Source organism: Polistes dominula, unplaced genomic scaffold (assembly GCF_049000335.1).
Source record: "Polistes dominula isolate Pdom_NZ unplaced genomic scaffold, Pdom_raw_medaka contig_23, whole genome shotgun sequence".
In the NCBI taxonomy this organism is placed as follows: domain Eukaryota; kingdom Metazoa; phylum Arthropoda; class Insecta; order Hymenoptera; family Vespidae; genus Polistes; species Polistes dominula.
Genome location: NW_028300963.1, coordinates 3,149,403 through 3,173,483, shown reverse-complemented (window position 1 = coordinate 3,173,483; position 24,081 = coordinate 3,149,403). Strand labels below are relative to the sequence as shown.

The 24,081-nt window shown below is 32.9% G+C and overlaps 1 protein-coding gene across 3 annotated transcripts in view; it reads left to right on the top strand.

Annotated features, from left to right (window-relative positions):
* The first annotated feature begins 123 nt into the window (after positions 1–123).
* The window catches only part of LOC107065298 (protein FAM135A), a 28,243-nt gene continuing 4,285 nt past the window's right edge, over positions 124–24,081 (top strand). Inside the window, exons 1-13 of one of the 3 annotated variants that reach the window (XM_015318866.2) lie at positions 126–918; positions 18,372–18,684; positions 19,163–19,239; positions 19,653–19,866; positions 20,231–20,365; positions 20,518–20,547; positions 20,639–20,720; positions 21,289–21,483; positions 21,568–21,702; positions 21,768–22,008; positions 22,083–22,311; positions 22,395–22,837; positions 23,022–24,022. In XM_015318866.2, the coding sequence (XP_015174352.1) occupies positions 18,608–18,684; positions 19,163–19,239; positions 19,653–19,866; positions 20,231–20,365; positions 20,518–20,547; positions 20,639–20,720; positions 21,289–21,483; positions 21,568–21,702; positions 21,768–22,008; positions 22,083–22,311; positions 22,395–22,837; positions 23,022–24,022 (2,859 nt within the window). In that variant the 5' untranslated portion in view covers positions 126–918; positions 18,372–18,607. Of the gene's footprint in view, positions 919–18,371; positions 18,685–19,162; positions 19,240–19,652; positions 19,867–20,230; positions 20,366–20,517; positions 20,548–20,638; positions 20,721–21,288; positions 21,484–21,567; positions 21,703–21,767; positions 22,009–22,082; positions 22,312–22,394; positions 22,838–23,021; positions 24,023–24,081 lie in introns of all 3 variants that reach the window. The other 2 variants (XM_015318869.2, XM_089172845.1) reach the window with 2 other exon arrangements.

The following is a 24,081-nucleotide window of genomic DNA, read 5'->3' as shown; positions in this document are numbered from 1 at the left end:
GGTGGCGGTACTGCACGTGCGTATCTTGGACGCCCTGTCACCACGGAACAGCGTCACTTTGCTCTCTGGCAGTAGCCTCCTCGACAGCGTCGGCATAACATCGTGCGCTTTTGAAGAGGGTGAGAGGGGGGATGGGTCACGGCGGCGGGGGCTAGTCGATAGGGCAGGAGAGAGAGAGAGAGAGAGAGACAGAGAGAGAGAGGTAGATAGAAAAAGAGAAACAGATAGAAAGAGAGGAAAGAAGGATAGATAAAGAGGAAACGACAAGAGTCCTCCTCACCTTGCAAGAGAGGTGAGCTCCACCACGCATTGCAAAGCGGCTGCTGCTGCTGCTACTGCTGCTGCTGTTGCAAGCGAACTGACTCTTCTTATTCGGTCAGTTGTTATTTGCCGCTGCTGGCAGCGTTTGTTACCGCTCCTCCTGTGTTAGGTGTGTTATCATCCTTTTAGGATGGCTAGGGGGATGGTCACGGTGGTTTTTGCGGAGGCGGTAGCAATCGTGTTGGTCGTGCTTGTTTGAAAGATAGTGGGTAGGTGCTTGTGTGCTTGCCTGTGCTGCGCCTTCGTCGAAAAAGGGAAAGAGATAAAGATAGGTAGAGGTAGCAAGAACGAGAGAGATAGATAGAGGGAGAAAGAGAGAGAGAGAGTGAGAGAAAAGTAGCCCTCGAGGTTACGAGGCCAAAGGAGAAAGTGGGTGTTGCCGAAGTAACGTGTTGGACCGTTCGGGAGCTGCGGGACATGCCGGGAGCCCGGACAGGTGGTGGCGTGCTAGGATACGACGAAAGATAAAGAGAAAGAGAAAAAGGAAAAGGAGGATAAAAGGAAGGAAAAGAAGGATGCCACTTTTCGTTGATCTTCGATCAACGAGTCATCAACGACGTCATCAACGTATCCTCGACTTTAACTTCGTATCATCCAGTGAGTAATATCAACATTTTTCAAAGTACGTAAGTTTCTCCTTTATAAAGGAATTAAAAAAAAAAAAAAATGACAAATATAATACAGAATCTTAATTCGTTCAATCTCCTGTTCATACTTAAACCAACGTTGACGCATTTCACTTACCTAAGAGTATCCGATATTAAATTCGATAAGGGATAATTCGTTGGATGAGGGATGCTATATAGAAAGAGAGAGATAGAAGAGTCTCATCTAAGGTTCATTTATGTTGACGGAGATTGGAGGGTTACGAGAAGGATCGCGTAGTTTCTGTTAGAAACTCGAGGAAATATACGGGTCGTGATGCAAATTATGATCGCAAACTAGACGGTAATTGGGGCGAAGGGATGTTAAGACTTCTACCGTAGATTGGGATGTTTTCCTACCCCTTTTATATTTTTTCTCTCTCTCTTTTTTTTTTTGCCCTAGCTCTCTTTCTCTCTTTTTTATTTTTATTTCTTTTTATATTAACCTCCGGCAACCCCATCCGCTCTCTATCTCTCTCTCTCTCTCTCTATCTCTTTTTTTTTCTACATCTTTTTTTCTTTCGTTTGTTTTTTTTTTCTAAAAAGAGAAGGGAGAGAGACCGTCGGCGCGCAAAGCTCGCGTCGGTTGAGCTTTCGTACGTAACGAGAAGAGAGAGGAGCCTACCTAGCTAGTTCGCGTTATTGTATACAGCGTGCCTTCGCATCTCGTGCCCTTTTGCACTCCACGTTTTTCCTGGACCGCCACCACGATCCACCCTCTCCTTTCTCTCTCTCTCTCTTCTCTATTTCCCACTACCACCACAACTACCACCACCACCACCTCTTTTCCTTCTCTTCCTCTCCAAACAGCCGTCAAGTGTTACACTAGAATACCGAGAATAATACTCGAGCCCCGTCGACCGCTCGTGAGAGAAGTTCCTCACCACCACCACCACCTATCTCTCTTCCTCAACCCTTCCTAACCTCATCCTCTTCCTCTTCCTCTATCCTACATCCATTGCTACCCTACCCTCCACGAGTTTTACCAAACGCTATCCTCTCTTTTTCTCATCCTCTGAGAGGAGGTGTGTGCACTGGCCTCGATTAGTCCCCGCTTATAGAGAAAAAGAGATAGAGAGAACTACTACCGGATTATTCCTTCTTTTTTTTCCTTTTTTTTCACAGGGAGGGCTGCGAGGGGTACTCGCTAACGACGTCACCGTGTCGAGTGAGTCACGGCTTCTAAATTGATCCCCCACCAACGAAGCAAGCAAGCAAGCAAGCAAGCAAGCTCAGACCCTTCTTTCTCTCATTTCCTCCCTCTCTCACTCTCTCCCACTCTTATTCTCTTTATCTCGACACGCTCGTCAACCTCTTTCTTTTACCACTCTTTTCACCCACATTTCTTGCTACCTATGTATGTGTATTTAAGGTATACATGCATATATCTTTACGTTTGTCTTCACGTTTCCTAGAAAAAGGTATGCACTCCTCGCGGATTACGCTAGGAAGGCCATCAAGAGGTGGAATAGGACGACTTTTAATGATTTCTTCGTAATCTTTTTTTCTCTCCTATATTTGCCTATAATCTCTACATCTATCTTCTATATATATATTTATATACGTATGTGTGTTTCTATGCATGTTTTCTTTTCTTTCATTTTTTTTGTTCTCTCTTCTTTTCGATAATCGCTTTCATCTAGTTCAATACGAACGAGAACTACTAAACCCAAGCTAAATTCTTTGTCGAGAGCAAACGTTGGGATTGATCAAAAGTTATCAAGGTGTTTGACTCGTGTACACATCGTTCCCTTTAATTTAGTACCACCAATGAGTTTATCCTCTCTTTCTCTCTTTCTCTCTTTTTTTATCTCTTGCATTCCCTTTCATACATTTTATCTTTCCAATCTATCCCAATGCGAGTGAGAAAGACATTTTTTTTTTTTTCATATTACAAAATTGCGGTCAGAGTAATCAAATTGAAAGAGAAAGATAGGAAAAAAAAATAAAAGAGTTGTAATAATTCGCGTTATAGGTGAACCACGAACATGATTACAGATGTTAGAGAGACTAGGTTTGATCTTATCGATCACATGGCATATTATTCATAAGCTTGTTTCATCGTGATTCATCGGGTTCGTTGTTATCACTCGAGTCAAGTACACTCATCCTGTGTTACCTTCTCTCTCTCTCTCTCTCTCTCTCTCTCTGTCTCTCTTTCTTTTTCTTTTCTTTTCTGTGTGTACTTTGCAGTAGGAGAAGAAGGGAAAGATATCATGGGTTATACTTTTGTCAACATTTTTTTAACACAATGGCAAACTATTTTGGCATTCGAGAGATGAAATGTACCCCCATAATTATGAAAGTGGTCTAAGTCAACATTTGAACAAACAAAATGAGTTTATCATTTCTCTTTCTCATATAAGACAAATTCGTGGACTTTACTTCATAAAAAAAAAAAACCCTGATCGATATGTGAGAAAGCTCATGAGTGAATAATATAAACTACACTCCCAGGTATACGCGAGTATAGTGAATTACGCATAAGGGGGTGTTGTGGGTTTATGGTCGTATTTCGTTTCCCTTTACCTTCACCCTTTCTTTTGTATATTTTATCTCTCTTCCTGTTTCTCTTTTTTTTTTTTTTTGGTTTATTTTTTAATCATAAACAAGAACTTGTTTCAAAATAATAATTGGAAAATTGATTCTCAAGATTTAACTTAATTTTTGTATTTTTTTTATTAATAATATGAAAGATAAATATGATGGGAGGGGAAGAAAAAAGAACGAGAAATTAACATCGTGACATTTCCCGATTGTTCGTGAGCAACGAAAAGGTCAGCCCGTACTTTACTTTTTTCGTGATAAAAAGAGGACAGGTGAGGGTAAAAGGGGTGTGAGGTTTAGCCAGGTTAAGTCTCAGGGGGAATCAACACAACGAACGCATCGATGAAGTTTATCACGATCGGAAATATTATATATGATATATGCAGTATGAAAAATTCCAAATCTTTTTAGTTTCTCTCCTCTTCTTCTTATTCTTCTCACAAACACACAGAAATGAGAATCGTTCTTACTTTTAATTGGACAAATTCGAATCAAACAAATCGTATTGAGAGATGTTCAATTTTATCGGTCAACAACGATATTCTGCAAGTTAAGAACGCATCGATTATTACGATCGATTTATAATAGTAGAACGCATTTGTAGGATGAACTATTTTTTACCAATCAAATCTATGAGATCGATCGGGAACGATTGGGTTAGTGGTGGTAGTGGTAGGGTGGTGAAGTCAAGGAAGGAAGGAAGAAATATATTGGGTTATCTGGAAAGTTCGTACCGATTTTGACGAAAAATTGAAACGTTGAAATGTAACGCAAAGCATTTTAGGTTTTTACGTATATATAATATTGGTATATATACATATAAATGCTATAACAGTTCCACAACCTTCTACAATTTTTCAGATAACCTAAAAATCTTGTCCTACCTAAAAACTTTTCAAATTTTGTTCTCCAATACATTGAAATACCTGTCTTTATACCACCTACGAAAAAATCGGCACGAATTTAAAAAAAGGGTAAATGCTTAAAATGGTCCAACTCTTGAACATCACTCGACACACTTAGGATCGTTAGAGTTGGCCAACTCTTAAAGGTTAACGTACGTTGAAACACGCCCGGTGTCTTGTTTACGAGTTAGGAACAATGAAGAATTTGGGAAAAGAGACATTCAAGAAGGGACCCTTCTTATAATAGAACTTCTACATATATATATAAAAAATGATGTAGGGGTGAGAGGAAGAGGAGTAGAGTTAGGGTTAGGCCTTTCACCAAGAAATTCTCTCAACTCGTGTAATATTTTGTTCTCACAAAGTTGATGTCACCCGTTACGAATCGATGTGCTGGCTGGCTGCTGCTGCTGCTGCTGCTCTTTCACAATCAACCTGAGTACAACTTTTCTCTCTGTTCTTTTCTTGTTCAGTACAGTTTAACTCTGACGAGAGTGTCTCTCGTATTTTCCGAGAGTCCGTTATTGAAACGTCACGGAAAAAGGAAGAAGAGGATGAGGAGGAGGAAGAAGAGGAACGAACTGAACGTTTTCCCAGTTCGATCGATTCCATTCGTACCGAATCTTATTCCGAGTGTGTATTTGTGGCCACGAGTAGTGGTGGTTGGTTGGGTGGGTGGGTGTGAGTCGTCGTGAGTGGGATAAATAATCCAACGCTACTCCGGTTTTGCTAAAGTTAGAGAGAAACTCTCTTACTAATGTAAGAGTGAGAGAGGGAAAGAAAACGCCGATGGACGACGAAAGAAATAACGAGCGTCGAAGCCGCTTTTCTTTTTTTTTTCTTCAAACTATTCGGGTCAAGATGTATTAAATTCTTGGCTCGATGCACCACCTGCCCGATTAGCGATGAAACAACCCCCTTCCCCCAATCCTCACCCTCATCATCACCAACACCACCTTCTTTTACCTACTCATTTCTTTCCAAGATTTCTGCTCGTTTACTTCTCGAATGAGTATTTAATTCGAACGGCCAGTAATACCCCTTCTTATACCCCCAGTCTTCCACCCCCACACCCCTGATTTTATTTCTTTCATTCTTTCTTTCTTTCTTTCTTACCCTTTTTTCTTCTTTTTCTACTTCTTCTTTTTGTATATTATGCTCTGGAATTGCACCGACCCTAGTCGATAACCATTAAGCACCTATTATTATTATTATTATTATTACTATTATCATTGTTTAGTTTAAAGATTCATTTGAAAAGAAACGACAATTATTTCTTTTTATTATTTTTCACTCTATTTAAAAATTCTGATACTCCCTTCTTCTTTTCATTTAGTTTCGTATCGTTTCATTGTCATGCGATTAGGTTTCGATATTACGTTTATTAAATTCTTTTTTCTCACGAAAGCGTGCTCAATATTATTAATTTTCTTTTTTATTTTTTTTTTTATTATACATTTAACAAAGATTTATCTGAATGTTCCAAATATGTTATCGTTGAACTAAAACTTTGAAGAAAAAAAGGGGTTTTTTTATATAAATAATTTACTTTCTTTTTGATTTAACGATAAATGATATTAATTTGTTCGACCTCGTACGTACTTAAGGCTTTCAACCCTCTTATCTCATATATGTATATATATATTTTTTCTTCTTTTGTTATTTATAGCAAAAAAGTCTTACAATAACTTCTTACATATTTAAACTTTCGAACGAAATTGGCCATCTGATAAATATTCAACTCTCGCAGCACCCACCAATTCCTTCCTCCTTCTCCTCTTCCAACCCTTCAACCCTTTTTCTCCGTCCATATTTCTCCGTCGAGATAAAACGATATAAAACTTTACGAGACTACGATGAAATAAAACAAAAAAAAAGGAAAAGAAAAAAGAACAAGAATTTATACGGTGGTTTGTAGGGTGAGTAGAGGGGTGAGGGGTAAGGATGAAGGGGTTGATGTTAACTGCACGATTTTTATAGAATTTAACCGATACCCCCGATGGTTTATCAAACGATAGTTTCGACGAATTGTAAATTTCGTACAAATTTTAATAATAGGCAAAACAGAATAAAAAGATGATGGTGGGGTTAGGGGAAGGGGGTGAGGTAAAGAGTATACCACCTATACATAAATGGGTTTCAAACACGTGACATTTGTCTGAGAAACGTTGTAATAAAGCAAGCTTTATCGTTACGCTGTTCGCGAAACTTTGCATTTGCACGCGAACACGAGGGGAGGGTTGGGGTGGGGCACGTTGAACTTGTACGGATTTGTTTCACACAACTACGTAGGACAAACAACTAGCCCATAACAACCCAACCCCATTCAACCCATTCCCCACTCCCCGTTCACCCCATTCTCAAACCCCTTCCCTTAAACGTCACATAGTTGATAGGAAACGTAATCTCGAGACAATGTTGAGTTGGCTGGTTGGGTTGGTTGGGTTGGGTTGGGTTGGTTAGATTTCTTTGTGTGTATTTATCGTGATCGTATTGAAGAAACGAAACGTACTGTTTAATAGTATCGAGTTTAGTGTAGTTTATTGTTAGAAATGATAAAAGAGTTTGAGGTTTTCTGTTACTGTATTTCTATCGTTGACTGATGTGTTGTGTTGTAAAACAGTTAGTGGTAATTGTGGTCAGGTAACAGGTATTTTACCTGGTACCTGTTACCATTATTGCTATTGTGCAACAGAAACAAAAACAATCAGAGTAAAAAGTATTACAACAGTTCAAAGTTTATTGTCAACCGATATAAAATGTGCTTACCTTTTTATTACAGTGCTTTAAGTGAGAAATCGTGAAACTATTGATTTATTTTTTCTTTTTTAAGAAGAAGAAGAAGAAGAAGAAGAACAATATGACAAATACAAGGAAGAAATATAAAATAAAAAAGAAATCATCTTGATATTTCAATGAATGGTTTCATACTTACACGAAGTAGTGCATTCTTGTGATACTTTTTTGCAGTTGTTTTTTTTTTTTTTTTTTTTTTTTTTTCAGTGTTACTCGTATAAGTATGTAAGACACCTTTCGTAATTTTTTTTCTACTCAATCCCCATCCCACCCCCTGTTTCTACCCTCCATCATCTCGAGGGATTTTCTAGTCCAACAATTTAGCAACACCTTAGAACGAAAACCCCTTTACTTTTCTTTCTCGTCTTGCAAAACACCAACAGCAGCAGTAGAAGACCATTTTGTTCTTCTAGGTTGTTTCAGAGATGATGCTGAGAAAAATATTAAAAAAAGAAAAATACTACCAAGCTTTGAGACAAAAGAACAAGTTTTTTTCTTCTTTTTCTTCTTCTTCTTCTTCTTCTTCTTCTTCTTCATTCTCGTTTTTTAGAGAACCGATGATTAGAAATTTTGTCAAGTGCTTAAGAAATAAAAAAAAAAAAGAGGAATAAAAACAAACAAATATAATAAATGAAAAAAAGACAAAGTTTTTGATAAAATAAACAATTTTAATGTATTTATTTAATCATTGTATTGTTAATTGTTTGTCGGTGTTTGTTCTAAAAAGATTTAATAATTTTTATACGATGATTAAACAACAACAACAACAACAAAAAGAAGAAGAATAAATATATAAATCACGCAATTTGTTCATGTTAAGCGTATTTTAATATATATATCCGACATTTTTATACGCTTTTTTTGAATAAAAAAATTTTTACAATTTTTTTATTCAATATTCCAACAACAGATATAAACAAACATCGTTAAAATTCATAAATATTGGTTTTTCATTAATTTATTTGGCAGCATACCACGCATATAGAATCATTTGTTTGAACTCATATAAAAGGGTGAGGCACTCAACCAAAGTAATATCAATGATAACGAAAAATAAATACGAAATTTAATTTAATTGCTAAATCAAAAACTTAACACGCTATTGTTTTATTTTTTAATTAGAAAGAAAAATCATCTCTGCTTTACGAATATATCGTCTTTTTAAAAATTAACTTTATCGGAAAATTAATAATAATTTTTGAATGTGTTTTTTCTGAACATTAATCGTAGTTTTTATATTTGTCTTTTTATTAGAAGATTAATACTAAAACATAAATCATAGTTTATTGTTAACAAAATTGCAATATTTGTTAATACAACAATATATTTATGTTTCAAGATATAAATCGTCAATTAGGGTGCTTCGTAGGTTACTTAAATAAAGTACTAACCTATCCCAAACATTTGGTGATAAACAAAAAGTATTGTTCAATATAATTTTTGCAATTAGGTAAATAAACTTTTTAAAGAATTACTTGTCTACTAATACATTTAACAATTTGGTAATTCAACTAAGGGAAGATTAATAAATATTTCACGTTGACAGTTGATACAAGAAAGTTATTTGTCAACTATCCATAATACATATATATATATATACTTCTTATATATTTGTATCACTATAGGTGTGTGATTTTTCATCGATTCTATCAAGTAACGAAACTCGAAGTGAGAAGATGGAAGAGGTGTCTAGACGTCTGATCAAATACACTCTCTTTTCCACCATATAAAAAGTGTTAGTGATCTACACTTGTGTATATATATATATATAAATGTGCATGTGTTTCGGTGTGTGATATGTGCAAACGGACGATCGTGATACGAGGTCAAAGGAATAAAACGTTCATAGTTATTTTTTGAAACATTTTTTAGTCCATAGGGAAAATAGGGATATACTAAGAACTGTAGAAAATAATAGGAAGAAAAATAAAGAACTAAAGATTCACAAAAAAAAGGCAAACGACCGACAAAAGTAAAAAAAAAAAAAAAAAAAAGTATAATTCCACCCACTCAGGTTGAAGAACTATTCGAAAAGAATATTAATTATTATTATTATTATTATTTTTTTTTTTTATAATAAAACATCAAACACACATATCCCAAATAAACTAACCAATTATTTAAAAAAAATATATTAATTATTATTATTATTTTTCTCATTAATACAAATATATCAAACACACAAATCCCAAATGAACTAACAAATTATTCCAAAAAAAAAAAAATATTAATTCTTATTATATTTTATTTTTTTATAATTAAACATCAAACATACGAATCCCAAATGAACTAACAAATTATTCAAAAAAATATATTAATTATTATTACAATTGTTTTTAATAATAAAACATCAAACACACATATCCCAAATGATCTACCAAATTATTCAAAAAAAAACTATTAATTATTATTATTATTATTATTTTTAATAATAAAACATCAAACACACATATCCCCAATAAACTAACAAATTATTCAAAAAAAGATATTAATTATAATTATTATTTTTAATAATAAAACATCAAACACACACGAGTTCCAAATGAAACTAACAAATTATTCGAACTAAATGAATTATTCAGAAAAAAAAAAAACTATTCATTATTATTATTATTGTTTTCTTTTATAATAATAAAAAAAAAAAAAAAAAAAAACATCAAACACGAATATCAAATGAATTTAAACGAACTTGATCTTGGTATTAATAATTTGACGATTTAATTAAACGTACGTTTTATCTAGTTACTGCAGTTTTAAGGTCGCTGATGCAAACACTTTGCGCATACGCAAACACATCTACATAAACCTACACATATCTACATGTAGAGTGAGAGAAGACATAGATCTTCAACTTTACTATTATAATTCGCAAGAGAGATAGATAGTACGAGTAATGAATGAAAACCCAGCCACACGGGAATGAGTCTCTCTCTCTCTCTCTTTCTCTATCATATCATTCACACGGAATAATATAAGAGAATTGTAACGTTACACCCCCTTATTTGATAAGGATTCTCTCTCTCTCTTTCTCTCTCTCTCTTTCTCTCTTTCATTTCAATGTTATCATCGTTGTATGTACTTTCATATCTAACACGGAATATAACATACATACATATATATATAATAAACTTGTACAAACATGATAAGAAAATAATACGAATCGTATGATAATAACAAAGTTTCATTTACTTTACATTATAATTAATTAAATGCAAAAATATTGTTATATGTTAAAGTTCAAAGTTATATCATCATCACTTTATCATCTTAATCATCTTAATCATCATTATCATCATTATCATTCTAATCATCTTATGTGAACAGTAGTTTCTTCTTCATCTTTCTTCTTCTTCATTTAGAATGATCAAAAAATTATCATCATTATCATCATCATTATAATCATCTCATGTTAGCAGTACTTTCTTCTTCTTCTTTTAGAATGATCCAAAAAAAAAAAAAAATAGAAATGAGAGAGAAAGTTAAGAAAGCTTTTTACGTACGAGCTTACCTACCTCGAGGAAGTTTGCGAGAAGTGACAGAACAAATCCGGCAAGTTTTCTCGCAAGTGGCCGGTGGGTACCTCGATCGATAGGTCGACGACCAGGGATAATAGACAGACAGAAAGAGAGAGAGAGAGAGAGAGGGTGGAAAAGGGGGAGAATAAGGGGGTGACAAAGAGGGTGATGCAGGACAGGTCTTCAGTTCCGGTCGAATGTAACTAGTCTCGCAAATCGACATGAAATTTCAATTTTCTACCCCTTCACATCCATTTCCTCCCTTTCCCCTCCCATAAAAATAGACGAAAAAAGGGGTTGTCTCATCTGACCAATAAGCAACTTCCTTTTATCATATTCTTTTCATTACATTATTATTCAATTATTTTATTTACATACGTAATATAATTCGTATGATATAATTACATGTATATAAATTATATTTTGTTGAAATAATTGATAATAATATTAACAAAGTTTAAAATTAAACACACTTGCTTCGGATTTTATTTGATTTGATTTTATTTTGTATTTTTTAAACAGGAATAATAATAAATTAAACAGAAATAATGATTATGAATTTAATTTGGTAATAATAATAATAATAGTAATAATAATAATGAATTAATTAATTTAATATTATTTAGATATTAATTTGTTTGAAATTATTACGATCTTTTGTAATGTTTTTTTTTTTTTTTTTTTTTTTTTTTTATAATGACTTTTTGAAATATTTCATATGAATTTATCGAAAATTGTTATCGTTTAAATTTAATCGTATACACTAATATATATTTTACATATATTATTATTATAATAATCTCTATTTGTTAATTATTAAAAGATTCTTTATAAGGAATATAAGATTTTCATTGGATATATAGAAATAAATCTATAATCTTTGCAAATATCAAATAGATTTGATCTCATATTGCATAAGCATTTTCTTATTAAATTTGTCACGAAAAATATAAAGTATTTTTAACTATGACGATTTAAAATAAAAATAAAAAAAATGAAAAAGCTACACATTTTATCAATATTAATCGTATTATTATTATTATTATTATTATTATTATTATTATTATTATTATTATTATTATTATTGTTAAATCAAACACGATGATCCGATTATAGAGAGTAAACGATTTAGTCGAATAAATTCCTCTTTTTTGAATCACGTAGTAAAGGAGCAAATTACACAGTACGATAAAGTGAATATTAAAATGCAATAACAACATTGTACCAAGTAGGGGATGATAATAGAGTCGTGGGTTAGGTTAACATCCTATTTTCCTATCGTTGTAATAAATAATTGGAACAAAGTAATACACCCCCTTTTTTTCTTTCCTTTTTCTTTTTTTTTTTTTTATAAAATCAGGTCGACACTATTTCATAATCGTGCAATATCGCCATTATTCTTTCTGGTTTGCGTGTATAGAACGAGGAGGGGGGAGGGCGAGGAAAAAAAGAAGAAAGAAAGAAAGTATACTATAGTCATAGTATTATTATTGTTACGTCACAAGTAGTACGAATGCTCGGGTGAAAGGTTCTCCTCAAGGTTAATCCGTTGAAAGGGTGAATCGTAAACGGGGTTTCTCTTTCGCGTTTCACACTCGGTTTATTCGAAGTATCGTTCTAAACTCGATGCCTAGACCCTAATTGGATAAAAAAAGAAGAGAACAAAGATATCGTATATTAAAAATACTAGAATAAAAAAGAGAGAGAGAGAAAGTTTATCGACTTTCTTTGATATAATTTTACTTTCTTTCACTCGTTTACATTCTTCAAATAATTTTACCAATTGTTCTAAAGGGAAAAAAAGAAGAAGAAAAGAATTCGTGTCAAGAATTTTCATTATTTTTCTTTTTTTATTTATTTGTTTTTAGTTTTTTTTTATCATTTGAATAGGGTTGATATATACTAATATATATATTAATTAATATATATATATTAATATATTAGTTATAATATATTTTACATAATATTATATTTATTATATTTATAAATAACTATATTTATTTATTAAGATTATATTTATTTTAATATATTTTATAAAATATATTTTATATAATATTTTTATTTAATATAGTATTAATTAAAATATATTATAATAATTAATATTATAATAATATATTTATATTATATTATATTATATTAATTATATATATTTATATTATAATTATATTGTAATAAATAATATATTTATTATATTTATAAATAACTATATTTATTTAATAATATTATATTTATTTTAATATATATTTTATAAAATATATTTTATATAATATTTTTATTATTTTAATATAGTATTAATTAAAATATATATTAGTATATATTAATATATCACGTTTAAATATTAATTCTACTAAATATTCTACATATAACATATCTTAAATTTCAAATTTAAAATATATATATATATATATATATATATATATATATATATATATTTATAAAAGCCGTGTATTTTATTTGATCGTTTATGTTGCAACGCTCTCACGTATCTTTCACGTGTTAACAGGGTTGAAAGGAACTTTATATATTATCAGTAGACATATATAGACACAGATTGATGCTCCGTCGATCACGCGTGAATATAAAAAAGTAAAAAAAAAAAAAAAAAAGTAATCCTCCCTTTTATCTCATCCTCTTAAACAAGAGTAGAACAACTCATCTCTTGCGATTCTAGGAAAAGAAAAAACAGATACAATGTACACACGTGTACCTACATACGTTTTCTAAAATTGTAAATACCTAGAATTTATCACACTTGGTGTTATACTACCACCACATTACAATACCCCTTTTTTTCTTTTTTTATTATTCATACATGTGTATGTATCTTTTTAAAACCAAAGGCATGATCGTTCACTCGTTCGTTCGTTCGTTCATTCGTCGTTCCCTTGGACGTTATCCAACGACCTTCGGGATTGCATCAAGATCTCGAGCCAACCACAAGGCTATTTCTTTTTTTCTTTTTCTCTCTAAAGAGAGAGAGAGAGAGAGAGAGAGAGGAAGAGATAACGTTAGGGGAAAAAATAAATATCGATATACACGAGTATTTTCGATTTTAACGATAACTAATATCATATATAGGGTAGATTACAACGATCATAGATAATCCGATAACGTTGATCTCGATTAATTACGTAAATAATTAATCCCTAGAAATCGATAAGCAATTATCTCTCCTTCCTCTATCCCTATCTCTCTCTCTCTCTCTCTCTCTCTCTCTCTCTCTCTTTCTCTCCTTCTCTCTTCAACTTTTCTTAAAGCTCAATACTTGCTTATGAAATGAATTTTGTTTAAGAATTGATTTAGAATACTTGAATGAGAAAAAAAAGGGTTTAAATTGGTTGTCTGTGTACAATGTTTTTATAATACCTGATTTTTGTTCATTTTATGAGACAGTTTTTTGTTTTTAATTTTGTTTTTTTTTTCTCTTACATTTTCTTCTTCTTCTTCTTCTTCTTTCGGGAAGTAAAAATGGTCGACGTGGTATGTATCGTAAGTAGGCCAGATTGTATAGGAAAGCTTGCAAACCGTAACTTGTGTCTCGGATCATTCTGGTTGGGAGGATTAAACTGGGCCACGTAGTGCGTCGGCCTCGCTACCAGAAATATTGTCGACCCTTTCCCCTTCCCTTTTCCATTTTCCCTTCCCCCTTTACTTCACTTCTCTTCTCTTCCTTTTCTCTTTCATCTTCATCTTCTTCTATTCTGCTGTTATTCTCTTACGTCTTATCTTTTATGTACACAACTATTAAGAAATTCTCGAATATTTATCGATGTTATAATAAAGTAACAAGATGATAAGGAAATATAATAAAACGTAATAATAATAATAATAATAATAATAATAATAATAATAATAATAATAATAATAATAATAATAATAATAATATGATACAACAAAGTACATTTGATTAATTATTATTCAACATTTCTTTTTGTTTTCCTGTGAAATGAAATACAGGTATCATTTTCTACAACACACGTAATTTTATCTTTCCAACGAGATAAGAAAATTGCAATTAAAAAAATACTTTTTTTTTATACACTATTACTGTACTTCAACAGTATTAGATAATGATAAATTTTTTTGTTTAACAATTAAATAATTTTAAAATAATAACACGATGGAATAATGAACTTTAGATTTCCTATAACACAATTTGCAATACTACTATAACTTATACAGTATACATATATACAAAAAATGATAATTTTTATTTAACATATCTAATAATTATATAATTTATAATATTTAAATTTATAATTAAATATAATAATATTTAAAATATCTAATATAATTAAATAATTATAAAATAATAAACCTTAGATTTCCTATAACACAATTTGCAATGCTACTATAACTTATACAGTATACATATACACAAAAAATGATAATTTGTATTTAACATATTTAATAATTAAATAATTATAAAATAATAACACGATGAACTCTACATTTTAAACACATTTGAACACAATGAACTCAATGATTTTCTATAACACAATTTCACGCAACACGTGATTTTGTAATAGAAAGGGGTTTACTGAGAGGGTTTACCTGTATTTTATTCTGTTGTTTTTTGTTTTTGTTCGATTACACCTACCGTTTACGCCATGTGGATATTTTTAACTTTGGATGGTCTTAACATAGAATGCTTGATGGGTGGGAATTCTCGCCTTGCCTTGCCTTGCCTTGCGTTACCTTGCCTCTTCTATTTTCTTCGTACGAGCAACCTCGTATGTTACGTACATAAAATCAGGAAGGAATAAACGAGTAAGAGTATGAGAGAGAGAGAGAGAGAGAGAGAGAGAGAGTGTGAGAGTGTGTGAGAGAGATAGAGAGTATGCAACATCACCTATTCTCATCTCTTCTCTTCTCTTCTCTTGTCTTCTCTTCTCTTGTCTTCTCTTCTCTTCTCTTCTCTTTTCCTCTCTTTGAGCAAAATAATCTCTTTAAGGACGTTGAAATTGCTTCAATATATAAAAAAAAAAAAAAAAAATGGGTGAGAAAGAAAAATCTCCTCTCTCTCTTCTCTTCTCTCTCTCTCTCTTCTCTTCTCTTCTCTTCTCTCTCTCTCTCTCTCTTCTCTCTCTGTCTTTTCTCTTTACTTGCTTTCGATAAAAGCATCTTCGTGCTTCGACGTTCTCTTAAGGATAAAAAGAATTCTCCACTATCGGAATGGGATTTGTCAGAGCAATAGGATTTACTTATCGCTTTGGTAGAGAAATTGTGACGAAAATCTTTTCCTAAGTATCTTTCTGAGAAATGTTTAGGATATTGAAGAGAAAGAAAGAGAGAGAGAGAGTGAGTGATAAGAATAGAATAAAAGTTTATTTTATAAGTAATTGCATTTATTTTTATTATCGTAATTGTTTTGCAAGTAAATAATTTCATTTATTATTTTATTCTTCTTTTCTTTGATAACAGTCTAAATTTCTATTAACAACGTAATCATTTCACTTTAAAAATCAGATCAAAGTATTGTATTTTGTAGATGATAAACCTTATACAAATTTTATTTCATTTTGCTTAAAATGTGTGTGTAACATATTTAAATTATTTCTATACTATGTGAACTACGAAAACTATGTTTGTATTATGATAAAAATATTTTCTTACGTTTCTTATTAACCTGTGTTCTTCAATTATATCAAAATTTAAACACTGTCAACGCATTTGATTAATTATTTGAGTCATTGTATTTAGTTCCTTCCCTTTATATTTCATGTTTTTGTTTGAATACCCTTTCGATCTTATTTAAAATCCTGTGATAAACATAGAAATGAAATGTAGTATACAGTAGGTATAAAGGTATCGTTTATTTAAAAGAAACATAACGATAACATTCAAGACAAGATAATGCCAAAGATCAAAGTCTACAACTTCCGAAAAGGGTCCGATCTTTTCCGATTTTTAGCTCCACCTCCAACATATTAAAGGCCAATTAGATTCATATATTTCCTATCCCTCTCCGATAGGGTGTAGCTTATTTTGGATATAAATATGTGAAAGAAAGTAAAAAAGTGTCCAGTATCTATCAGTCTATCAGTCAGTGAATCTGTGTATTCGTCTGTGTCAGTCAGTGTATAATCAGTGTATATTATCTGTAAAAAAGGTTATGTTGCATAAATGAGAAAAAAAATCTTATAACAAAACGTATTGTATTCGTCCAATTTTCTTCTATAAAAAAAAAACACAATGTTGCACGAAAATAATAATTAATAAATCGACAAAGTATATGTGTATATGTCATGCAACTTTGTTTGTAGATCTGTAAAAAAAAAAGGGTTGTGATGCATAAATGAGAAACAAAATTCGTACAATTTTCATCTATAAAAAAAGAAAAAAAAACAACACAATGTTGCACGAAAGAAATAATTAATAAATCGAAAAATTTACGTACGTTTAAATCATCCAATTTCATTTGTAGATCTGTAAAAAAAAGGGTGGGTTTTTTAAACGAGAAAAAAAATCATATCGTAAAATATATTAATCAGAGATAAAAGTGAAAATGGGGTGGTGTGTGTGCGATGAAGTAAATGACGCGTGGTTTGAAATTTTTTCACACGGATGTACTTTTTTTTTGTTTTTTTTTGTTCACTTTTCCTCTCTCTCTCTCTCTCTCTCTCTCTCTCTCTCTCTTTCTTCTCATTCCGGGGTGTCTCCTATCTATCTTGCGTCTTCGTTCGTTGGTTGAAAGAGGTCGTTGATCTTTCGAGCGAGTAACCGAGCAAGAGTGAAAAAAAGAAAAAAGAAGAAGAAGAAAAAAAGAAAAAAAGATAGGTGCACGTTTGTGGGCATACACACGGCCTTCGAGCGACCTTGACAGTGGGGAAAACGTGTTTTAAAGCGAACTACTTTTTCATCGTACCTTTTTTTTTTATCGCGGCTACTTAATTCCCGTATAAAAAGAAAAGAAAAAAGTAATCACACAATTCGAGTCGCGTGAGAAGAGAACAAAAAAAATCCCCCTTAAGTTTGTACGACATATAACATACTAATCTCACGCATAACTTTCAGCATCGAATTCACATTATTTTATTTTCTTATTTCGCGTAAACTCAAACTAAAAGTTTCCCTTTCGTTTCTTTTCTTTTTTTATTAGTTGTTACACAAAAAAGAAAATAAAATAAAATTAACACATTGTATTCACGTTGCTTGTCTTATGAACAAAACAGATACTGGACTATTACAAATTAATTTTTATTAATTTATATTAAATTATAATATATAATAAATATTAATTATATATAATAAAATATTAAATTAAAATATATAATATATTATTATACATTAAATTATATATATTTTAGATATTGTTCGATTTAATTTTGTCTAGTACACTATCATCTAATGCATAAGTTTTATTAAAAATTAAATTAAATTAAAAATTAGACAAATGCAGAATATTTTATATTTATATTTATATTAATAGTATAAACAATGACAAGTAAAAAATATATCCAAAGTTTACAACATACCCTTACATATCGTAAAACAAAAGAACCCTTGTAATAGCACGAGACCTGTTTTCAATGTGTTAAAAGCCCACTTTGAAACAAAGTTGATTTTTAAGAAATAAAATCGAATAATAATAATAATAGAATTACCACTCAAGTCACGTAAATTTCTTTATCTTTTGGCAGAGGACCTTTGGCGTTGAAGAGAAGGTCCAAAAGGAAGGATGGCAGGTGGAAGGAGTATAACAGCATCTAAGCAGACGAAACATCGTCGTAGTGCACAAAGTTGGCCCTCGCACGATTAGGTAGAATCGAGATTGAAAGGTGATTGGCCAAGAAAAACGAAGAGAAGGAAAGAAAGAGAAAGAGAGAGAGAGAGAGAGAGAGAGAGAGGGGTGATTCCTTCCATCCTGAGGATCGAGATGAGCGATCTACAGGCCACCCTCGAGTTCTCCCTCGAGCTCTGCAAGTTCTACAATGTTGACCTCTTTCAACGAGGGTAAGGAAGAAGAAGAAGAAAAAAAAATGAAAAAAATAGAAGATGAAGGAATAGTATTGAAAAAGCCTTCTTTGATTGCAATACTTATGAAAAAAGCTCTGGAAGCTTCCTTTACGAGTCCAATTCGAGTTAGAATATCACCCTAGTAATATTGAAAACTATTCAAACCCCCATATTGTATGAATGAAGACAAAAATCATGGTGTTATTCTTATTTCTTTTATTTTTAACTCAAAGTTTTTACCATTTTCTTTTCATTAGAAATAATTTTATTATAAATCAATATATTTAGGGTGAGATAATAGTTCGTGTTGTTTATTGTTTTATGTTGTTTCAGATAGGGTTATTTCGTTTTTTTTTCTTGAATCGATGTTAATACAATTAATTTTATATGCCAGTGAAACTAATGTTAATTTAAAGAACTTAGGAATTTTTTATGATTAATCCTGACATATAATTGGAAATATTTGTTAACGTAGATATTACCAAATACGGACGGCTCTTCGAGTGTCGCCAAAATTACCTGTCAAGGTGGAAGTCAATCAGCTGCGCAATCGTGAGTTATTTCATCGTCATTATTATCATCAAACCTGAGTAATTGATTATTATTAAATAAACATTATTAAATTCCTAAATGGATCTACTAATTTTAAATTATATACCTTATACATACAATGGGTGTAAAAAGTATTCGTACATCGATCAATTTAAAATAAAATGTTGTGAAATTGTAGTTTATTAACTAATTTGTTTTATAAACAATGAATTTGTACATTAGAAAAATATTTTCATAAATTAAAAAAAATGTTAAATAATATTAGATTGAGATGAAACAATCCAAGAATCGTTAAATCTTTACTAGGAAAGAAATAATCAATTTACTTGGGTTTAATCAAATCATGGTCATCCTTTTTTCATTGGGTGACTCGTCAACTAGGGGAACGTAAAAAGTGATGACAATCATTTTAGATTCGTTGGAGGCACCAGGCACGAGTAAACGTTTTCCAATCCTGTATAGAAATGAAGAGGTGACACTAGGTACATCGGTACTATTTCGAGCTCATGTTCTTGTACACAGTCACAAGATTGAGGAGGCCTTGTCTCGTACACATTTTCTTCTTGGCGTCGAACTATGGTTCAGCGAAAATACACAACCCGGAAATATGGCATGCGTGTCATCGAGGTGAGCACTTTAACGGCTGCTTTTACTCTGTCCCTCTTTCTCTCTCTCTCTCTCTCTCTCTTACTCATTTACAATCGGTTTATCTCGATCACTGTAGAAACTTAGACTCACATGTACATACTACACATATATACAAATAGACAGAATACTTACACGCATTAAAAAACAAAACACAACTATGAACTTTCCAATGAAACGAACGAAAATCGATACTTTCGAAACACTCGTGTGTGTGTGTGTTTTTTACTCCTTTCTTTTCTCTCTTTCTCTTTCTCTCTCTCTCTCTCTCTCTCTCTCTCTCTCACTATTTTCCTATTTTTTTCTTTTTCGTTCTTTCATTATTCTCCGTTCGATTCCTTTTCAGGGCATTGCAGCTAAACTTCGCGCCAACGAAGGGCCTCCATTATCATCTCCCGGTACTCTTCGATTACTTTCATCTCGCCGCCGTATCCATCACGATCCACGCTTGCCTCGTGGCGCTTCATCAGCCGTACATCAAGTCGGTATCTCTCTCTCTCTCTCTCTCTCTCTCTCTTTTTCCTTATCTATCCCTTATCACGACTTTTTTAATATTATATTATATTGTATTTTGATTTTTTCTTATTGTCTTATCGCTATTTTGTTTCTTTTTTGTCTCACGCAAACGATCAGGAAGAGTATCCTGCATTACGTTCAAAGTTGGTAAGTTTTGTTTTTTAAATAAATTTGTAATTTTATTTTTTTTTTTAATAATTAAGTAATTAATCAACGTGTATTTTTATACAATTTGTAGCGCACCACGTGGTGGAAAACCATGGTTGCAGTTTAAACCAACTACAGGAAACAACGAGAACAACGCAACTTTTGGAAACGTTGTAAGTTAAAATATTGTTAGCTTCATTGATTTTTGTTTTTCATCATGTGATTTATGATGACTTTTCGTATATAAGTTGCACAGGTTATTATACGACACCTACGTTATAAAATAACGACAATTTCAAATGACCCGAACGGAAAGTTCAAAGTGGGATGTTTGCGAACCGGTGTGGTGGCATGGAACGTATGTTACATATGAGTGACGTGACCGTATGTTTCGAAAGTCCAACGTCACACATATATGTGTGACATTGTCCAATGGCCGTTTTAATTTAATGCATTACATATATATGTGACGTATATAGTCTATAGAAAACGAGAACACATTTTATCTATAGACTATTGTCACATGTATATGTGACATTTATATACAATGCTTATATATGTGTGCTTTATTTATAGTTGTATACTTTTATACAAGTATAACTAACATAAATATGTGATATGAAATATCGAATAAAACTACGTATATGAACCACATGTTCTTTCATTTTTTTTTTCACAGCATATCATTGAACCGAAACTAAAATTGCATCTATTCAGTTTGTTGATCGTTTGTTTGTTTAGGAAAGTACTACGAGGTGTGTAGGTTCAGCTACAAGGATGCAACATGCCAGATTGATTCAACAAGAAGTTACGAGATTACTCTTAGCCGCTAGGGAATCCCTGATGAATGATCTGGCCGATTTAGCAAGACTTTTACCATCTTGGCAACAAAGGGCACTCGAGCTTGCACAGAAATCGCACAAAGAAATGACCAAGGTTTACTTTTGTTTCATTTGGCTAATTTTGATAAAAGTATTTTTTTTTTTTAATTAATAACACGCGTGATCTCACGATTAACAGATGATGGACACGGAAGAGGCAGACATAGCTCAACTCTGTGCACAAAATATCCTCCTTTGGCAAAACTTTTTGGAAGCATTCTCAGGACGTGAAGCTGTTCATCAACATCTCGCTAGAATTCATCATCAATTGCGAGTAAGTTTTTAAGACCTGTTGATTCTGATCTCAATTAATTGGGCTTATGTTTTTTTTTTGTACAGGTTAAACGTTTCGCAGAAGGTTTCTTCGTGTTGGAAAATCCACGAATGTCAGCGGCAGGTTGTTACGATGCTAATTATCAATCTTATCAGGCAGTTAGTGAAGCAGCACGAAGATCACGTTATCTGGCATCATTACCACCGTTACCGGTTCATTGTCCAGAATTGGATGGGGATCTTCATTCGTTGCCTTTGATCTTTGAAGATCAATATGCCGATATGCAACAGAGACATAGAAACAGTAGTAAGAATAACAGTTGTAGATTGATTGAGAATAATTATATATTATATTTATAATATAATTATATTATCTTTTAGTTCCCAGTATGGACGATTGTAGTTGTGGAATAGCCGCGATTCTGGGATCCAGAACGATGGGAATTTGGTCACCGAGAAGTGAAGGTGCTGCACAGGACATCGGAGCGATGCATGCGAGGTTTGCTACGACCCCTTCGACTTTACCAGCCAGGCATAGCAAATCTCTCGATCAGTTAGGTCCTGAAATGGCGCCATTGCAACCAAGAACTTCGCCTAAAACATTACCCAGGTTTGTTAGATCCTCGTTCCAATCTTAAATGTTTAATTGTTTCCAAAAAAAAATGTTTAATTCATCTCGGCTTTAAAATTCAGATCGGTGTCGACCCAATTGTTTCCTAAACAACGTGGTGGAATGAGAAATGCTACTCCACCAGCGACAGTTCCATCGAGAGGAAGGCCAAGGTCAACGGTACCGTCCAGCAACACCCTCTTCCCACCGTCTGGACAACAACAGGCCTGTTCAGCGCCAAACCCATCATTGAGTTCAACTCCGGTGATACCTTTGCCTCGAGCCAAATCCACACAAATGTTGGTGCAAAATCGACAACAAGTCGATCCACAATCGACATCCATAGGTTCACTACTTGTAGCAATGTTTCCCGAGCTACCATCGGATACTCGGCTGCCTGGTTATCGGCCCAACGCTAAATCCTGCGAACAAAATCTAACAGTACCCTCGTATATCAGAACGTTGGATTTGGCCCAACTGGCTGATTGCTTGAATACCGAGAGCAAGTCTTCTCACACGTCTGAAGGTATTATTTGTTTTCTTTTTTTCGTATTTTCTCTCTGTGATTTATTCACGTCACTTTTTACACATCTGTTGAATATTTAAATACTTTCAACAAGTATATAAATGATGCCATTTATTGATTTTCAAGCAATCCAATATTATTTACATTATTTCTATGATAGTTTCGTTTTTATATTTTTCTTTAGATTTTCATTCTTTGGATACCAGAAGAATACGATTGGAACCTAGGAGTCATCGATTGTTAACACGACAAGGGCTCTCTAACAACGATCAAAATAATTTTCCTCTCGGTAAACCTGGTGCCAATGTTGCTGATGGTTTCTTGCACGAACAACAACCACAGCAACAACCACAACAACCGCTTCATACAGCTACACTTGATAGGATAACGTATCGTGGAAATGCCAGGAAACAGGCACATCAAACAGGTAGCAAATACAATCAAATTAACGGATTGGATTCACGGCGTTATCATACGATTGGTAAAACGAGTTCCGGTCACGGACAATCCAATCGGGATAACACAATAACGCAGGATTCGATGAATGGTGGGACAACGTTGACGAGCAGTCATTCGTTGTTGATGGAACCGTTGTACAGAGTATCGAATTACTCATCGACAACAACGGATTCTTTCTTTTATCGAACGAACGGTACCAGTGGACGCACACGTGACGAAACTGATCGACCTAAGAGACCAAAAAGTACGGACAGACTCATAGATGAGGTTGATAGAAACGATTGTTGCGAGTTTAGAAGGGACAGAACGAAAAGGAAAGATGACAGAGTGACCAAATCACCTCGTAACGGTGTAACATTGTCGTGTTACGTTGATGATAAACAACAGAAAAGAGTAAGTGGTCAACGTGATAAAAGAACTATGGACACGCCTAATGAGCCCTTATACGAAGTGATCGCGCTCAAGGCCGAACCAAAAAGAGAAACAACCCGTATTGAAAGAAGAAGAGACAAACATGGTAGGAGGCCACATTCAGCACCCGTTTTAGACACCGAACGTCCTACCGAAGAAAGTAGAAAGTGTGGTCATAGGAATAGGAAACCTGCGCCACCACCTGCAGCTTATCAGGATCCAGCTATGGCACCATTGCCTAAATATCGTCATCCACCTCCAGCACCTACGACCAATGTTCTTGAAGTTGAGAATAATAATAAGATTATTCTTAAGGTAATTATCATTTGTATTTTCGTTAAGCGTGTAATGAAAGAAAGAAAAAAGAAATATCT